Raw genomic sequence first — 6558 nt, forward strand, 5'->3', positions numbered from 1 at the left:
CATATTGGCAACGCTTGTAATTAGGGTAGTGGCCTCTTATTAATTAATGAGTGGATCTAGTTGGTGTGGGAGAATATCTCAAATGATGAGTGATGGGGTTTGTAAGGATGATGTGACACTTCATTATTGTCTAATGGGGTGTTTGATTGCCAGCAAGAAACCAAGTTTATATGTGTGAAGCTCATAAGAAAAGAAAATTAAAATTTATAGTGCAAAATAACAAAGTGAAAGTTCATCTAGGGTAAGTGAATTGAATTTTTTTGTGATGGAGGCTACCTTTACATTTAAACAACAAAAATTGATCTTTGGCTTGGTCTAAGATCACCACCTAAAACATATGGTGTGTTGCCCTTCAAAAGGAGTAATTAATGTAGTTAAAGAGATGTTAGGGGAAATATTTCAAAAGGTTGGTCACTACTGGAAAAATAATGTGGATATTATGACAATGATAATGGATTGGGAGTTAGAGCCTGAAGCATCAGAAGCCAAAGCAAAGTGGGTGGTGGGGTCCTTGTTTCCAAAAAAAATGATAGTTTGTTTAGATTCTTCACTGGAATGGGCATGGTCAGTGTTTGGGTCTAATTGTAGTAAATGCTTTGAAGATGAGGTGAAAGGGGAAGTTGTTTGGAAGTTAGGTTTCTTGTGGGTTCTTGGGGGTGTGGATAAAGAAGCCTATAAAGAAAATATTTGCATAGAATGAAGCAAGTAGATTGATGAAATAAGGTCTTTCTAGGAACAACAGGGGAGAAGAGTGTGTGGGTTTAACGTTGTGCACCCTCATAGGTGTCAGTTTGCTAGACTCCACAAGCGAAGGATGATGGTGCGATTTGAACTTCCTATGGTGGAATTAGATGATCAGCAAGGTTTTTTGAAATTTTGGTTTTGTGATGAGGAGCGATGAGGTAGAATGAAAGGGATGTAGATGAAATGGGCTTTTAGAACCATAGTAAAGATCTAGGAAGTTGAATATAACGAACAATAATTGATGCCTTGGAGTAGAGTTTTGGCATGTGAGTTAAAGGATAAATTCGGGATGAATGTAATGGTTTTTTGATGTTGATGGTGGGTGATAAAGGATAGATTTTTAGCTATTAGGCTCTCCTGTGCTACGAATAGTAAAATGGATAAATAAATTTGATGCTTTCTTGGGTCACTAGTTTGGTGTGAATTCATGGACTGCAAACTTGGATGTTTTGGTGTAATGAAGAAGTTTGCTTCAATCAAGAAACTAACTTCAACATTTTTAAGGTAAATGGGCAATGGGATATGCTTTTTAAAGTTATATTAAAAATGTTTAAGTTTCATGTTTGTAAAAGCCGATTAAAAAAAGACTTCTTTGAATCAATTGCTTAGATGGTATATGTGTGCTTTAATGGTCATGGACTAGTTGTTAATTGGACCTTTTGCTATGTAGACTTTTTATCTCTAGTTATTATTAATAAAATATATTTCTTATTACCGACCTATATATATACATTTATATATAGGGAAGAGCCTACAACACAATGGTAACTTGTGAGTTTCTTATGTGGGAGGTCTTGGATTGGAATCTACTCGAGATTAATAAGAGATCAATTGATTTGGCCAATGAGTTGTTAGAAAAATATTTTGTATATAAACTTCAAAATATATCATTTATACTACAATTTTTTTTTTTAACAAAATAAATTCCCTATGCTTTGATTGGTGAAAAGGATTGATTTTAATTACCAGTTAACAAGAGAAATCCATAAAATGACATAACAATACGTAGTCTATGACAAGTACTAATAAGTGCATTGAATAGGCTTGAAGGTCAACTACAAAAAATTTAAAAATTTAAAATTAAAATAAATTTAACAATTAAAAATATGGATTTATAAGATGTTGAGCTTTATGTTTTTTAAATAAATAAAATGTTGTCAAATGATAACTTACTGTAACAATTACATCTGATGTTTAATAAGTTTAAATAATATAACTTGCAAATTAGCATGAACGAAAAAAAAAATAGAATATGGAGAACCTTCCAAGAAAAGGGCAACTATAACACCAAAATAATTTAGCTAATCATGTAATTTGTATAGTATATTAAATTTATAAATAAATTTAAAAACTTCAAAAATGTTTGAGTATAGTTACTTGTAATTGGTGAGAATTAATTCATATTTAAGAGAAAATGAATAGAATAATATAATATTATATTGTCGATGACAAATAAAATAATTATAGTAATAATAGTCTAGTATAGAAATAAATGAAGAATTCAACTACAACAAATTAGCAATTGCACATTCATCATTTTGTTGTTTAAAAAAATTACATATTACTTTAGAATAAAATTTAAAAACTTAAAAAATGAACATACTTAGTTCTAGTTAACAAGTTTGCTAATAAGTAGTTAACAAAACTCATTAAAATAGTAGTATTAGCAAATAGGAATGAGTACTCGAATGCTATAGATACCATTGATCCTGCACATTCTTCTAATTAATATCTTTATGCTAATAGACTCAATCTAACAATAATCATTAAAATATGAACTATAATTGAACCTCATCCCCTAATATATATATATATATATAGCAACCCACTTATTAAAGTGAAGGCGTGCGCTTAAAGGAAAAGCACCTAACGTCTGCAACCGAAAAACGACATCAAATTTGTCCTTAATTGCGCTAATTGTTTTAAACTTTCTCTGGTTAGAGAAAACCCCCTGGTTTCGTCGGCTAACTAATAATTAATTTACCTCATTAAAAGAATGTAATTAAACAATGTAAATAACAATCGCAATTAAGGACATGGGTTGTAGTTTTAGAACAACTGCGAAAGAACAAAATATTGTGTGGCCATCCGATCCTCTTGCATTTTCTCCAAATAAAATTCTATGAAGATATTTCACTGTAAACGTGATTTGCGATGGCATGGCAGCCTGAATTGAAAATAATTTGCACGACTCGAATACCAGAATTATTTTAGCTAAGGGAAATTTCTCTTTAAATCTCAAATTAATTTTACTATAAAAAAAGATTATGTTGTACAATCATATGCCAGGGTAAGCACGGATAATGAATAACGAATTGCAGATCCTTCTTTACAGCATTTACTTTACAGAAGGGGCGATCTTGTCCCTTGTACGATTCTATAAATTATATAAACCCTAATCCGGTGAAGAAAACAATCTTTATGATCAGAAGAAATTCGTATACGCCCTTAGTGTAGGAAGTAAGTGAGAAGCAGGGCCAACATCATGAGAAAGTAGGCGATTCCTTGGTCTATGGCGGTCCCTGAATTCAATTACAATATTAAAAATCAGTACAAATAAAATTCAAAACTTGGGAAAATAATTTCAAGCGGATTCGGAATGTAAAGTTACAACCACTAAAATAAATCATTTCGTTAAGAATCTCCCACAATTAAAGTTGAGAACCAGAGAAAATTATTCATTTCACAAAGAATCTCTCACAAATAGAAAGTCAAGAAAAAGTAAAGATCATTAAAAGTAATCATATGACAAAGAGTCTCTCACTAATAGGAAGTTAAAAACCAGTACGAATAAGATATCAATTTTGAGATAACAATTTCAAGCAGTTTCGGAATTTGAAGTTAAAAACCAGTAAAATCGATCATTTCGCAAAGAATCTGTCCCAAATATAACGATTAAAAACCAGTGAAAAGAATCTGTCACAATTATAAAGTCAAAAAACTAGTAAAATGTAATCATTTCATAAAGAATCTCTCACAAATTCAAATTTTGTTGACAGTAAAGGCCAAATCGGATCCTAATTAAACAAGAGAATAATTCCTACACCCGATACCAGATTCGAAGCTGAATCTGACATTTTAACAGAGACGGATTGATAGAAAACATATACACTCGAATCCAGAAATCTATGAAAATAATAAAGATTAATTTCGGAAATTTGATATTTCTGATGAGCATCAAAGTTAGGGTTGAAGTACCATCGCTGGACAGGGCAGGAACAGGGGCTGAGACATCCTGAGCATTCACTTCCCTGAGAGCAATCATGCTCAACAAAACGGCCAAAATTAAGCTGATCAAAATCCTGTCCGACATGTTTGCAAAAGCTAAAGCTTCAAAATTGTAATCTTTGACACAGACGAACAAATCTTTCACAATTTCTGAGCCTCTGTATCAGACGATGCAGGGGTTGCGTTAGGAGGTGGAATTTAAGAAGAATAGAAATGAGCACGCGGAATAATAACGTACAACATACCATAATTGACCGCCGCCAGCAGGTAAAACTACCACGGTGGTCAATACTCGTTATTGAAGCCGTGTCCAATTGCACCTCAACGGCCATGAACCATCTGGAGACCTGTTTTCCTAAGTAGAAGTTACCGGCAAATGCAAGTTAACGGCACGTAGGACAGAAAAAGACGGCTTCAAAGTCATGACCATGTGAAGGTCTATATTCCATGTGTATAAATATTTATATAGTAATAGGATGCGGACAATTTAAATTTTTTTTTTTCATTATTATGTTTGGTCAAGCGATTTAGAAAATTATGTTTTTATTATTAGTTCTTGTATTAAAAAGGATTGCAGTGGTTAGGCCAATAGTAACATGTAATTTGAATAATCCATAAAAAGTGAATACTATTGCATATTAAGTAGTCAAGACCAAAGTAGCTGACCCTTCTAAATTGACAAGACAAAATAGTTGTGCATTAGAGTAGCAATAGTATTATATATATATAGTTTTGTTGTTTGCCTTTTATTCTTGATTGACACAAAGTTGTAAATCATTTTCAAATAAATTTATAATTATGTTTAAATCATATATAAATATTACCTTTATTAAATCATGCTAAGCTTTATGTAATTTTATAAATTAGTTATTTTTTGTGAATTAATTTACATACACTCAAATGAAAAGTAAATGACAATCTTAAACTAAAATAACTCAAAGAACAACTATTGTATTTCAAATGACACAAGCAAGAATAAAGAAAAATATCAAACTTAATCATAAAATTTGTTCATCATGATTATACTTTAAATATATTAATTTATATTCTAAGAATTTTATTATTTACTAGCGCTAGCACCTTTGAAGAGTGCAAGGATTAAGCTGATATAATTTGAAAGGGGAGCTACATGGCCCCCCCAACTATATAATTGAGGTATATTATTGTTGGCATGTTACCCCCTACAATTTGATAGGGAATTTGGCAATAAAGATTAGCAAGTTGGTGTTGGGGTCGTGCCACAACTATAGTTGTTCTATCCCTAGCTCTTAGAATCAGAGAATGTGGGGTCTGGCCAATCAAAACCCAACCAATAATCTACGGCAAATACAAGGGGCCCTTTGCCATAGTAGGGGTAGGGCACTGCATCTGCATGCACTATCAATTATATGGGTGGCCTCCAACCTATAAATTATATGGGCTATGGTTGGTCCATCCCCTCGAGCCCCTCTAGCACTCTCGATTGAAGTCATGGGTGTCATTCGAGGAAACAACATTAGGTCCTCCTACCATAGTCGAGCCCATAGTGGACCGATCTGGAAAAGATTAGTTCAATAATAGTAGACTAATCAGAGTGATTGGGAGGCAAGGACTTTAATCGATAGCTCCTTAGCCATGCTTCATTAAGCCCGAGGCCCTATTATTCTATGGCATCAAGGACCCATCTCTAATCAGAATTTTGCAACAATGATACATGTAGAGTTCGATGTGCTAGAAGGGAAGATACGGTGGATGGAAACTCCCTGGAGCCCATTAGAATAGTAGGGAGTAGCAACTAGAGTTCTCACTCTCTCTCCTACCACACCCCCGGTAGATTCATTGTCTAGTTCTAGGTCCTAGCCACTACTATTATATAGGCCCTTCCCTACTATTATATAGACAATTCAAGCTGAGTTAAAGCAACTTCCCTCTACCCCCTACCCCTCCCCTAAGTAGGGTGGGTGGTCCTCCAATTGGCAATATAGGGCTATTGGCTAGAACTCTAATTCCTAGGGCCCGACCCCTACTATTGTGTTGTTGTTGAAGAGTGGGAATACTTGCTAGGGATGGGATCTTTCTTGCTTGAATCTATCTAAACTACCGACCATCGCCGCCTTACTGCAACCCAACCATCTAAACTGTATTCGATTCCTACTCCACTTTTGAATGACACTATCACTATAGTTGGTCTTGTATACTTTTGATGATGTTCTTGAATAGTTATTCGTAAATTGTTCATGTCTACTTCCATACCTCCATTTTTATATCTTTCTCATTCACAAACATAGCCACTCATTTCTCCCTCCCTATCTCTATCTTATATCTACACTCTATTTCCTCTATACACTATCTCTCCCTATGTTTCCCTCTCTTTTTTATCTCTTTCAATCTTTTCACCTCTCCACCCCTCTTTTTTTATATAATTAATCTCAGCCACTTCCCCATCCCCTCACTCTCTCCTTATCCTTTCATTATAAGCATTTATCCCTTTAACTATTATTTCTATATGAAATGGACAATCTAAATTTCTTCTACACATACACTCATTTTTCCCTCCTTGTCCCTATGTATCTTAGCCCTCTCTTTACCCTTCACCTCTATGACCAT

General features: G+C 33.8%; 1 protein-coding gene across 1 annotated transcript; it reads right to left on the reverse strand.

The window, feature by feature from the left end:
- Positions 1–2968: 2968 nt before the first annotated feature.
- LOC149542233 (arabinogalactan protein 41-like) lies at positions 2969–4159 on the reverse strand. The gene is made up of 2 exons (XM_089797243.1): positions 3943–4159; positions 2969–3266 (listed from the first exon to the last, which is right to left on the reverse strand). Exons 1-2 carry the CDS (start codon positions 4055–4057, stop codon positions 3193–3195), a joined length of 189 nt encoding a protein of 62 aa, XP_089653369.1. The 5' UTR covers positions 4058–4159; the 3' UTR covers positions 2969–3192.
- Between the last annotated feature and the right edge of the window lie 2399 nt (positions 4160–6558).

This window comes from Cupressus sempervirens, chromosome 8, assembly GCF_028749045.1.
Source record: "Cupressus sempervirens isolate cs-2001-9-10 chromosome 8, ASM2874904v1, whole genome shotgun sequence".
In the NCBI taxonomy this organism is placed as follows: domain Eukaryota; kingdom Viridiplantae; phylum Streptophyta; class Pinopsida; order Cupressales; family Cupressaceae; genus Cupressus; species Cupressus sempervirens.

What these genes read in the sequence shown, in the direction of transcription:
- LOC149542233 (XM_089797243.1), bottom strand. Translation starts at nt 4,057, where the DNA reads ATGTCGGACAGGATTTTGATCAGCTTAATTTTGGCCGTTTTGTTGAGC. An exon ending in TCCTGCCCTGTCCAGCGATG is followed by an intron (nt 3,267 to 3,942) that starts GTACTTCAACCC and finishes AATTGAATTCAG; the next exon opens with GGACCGCCATAGACCAAGGA.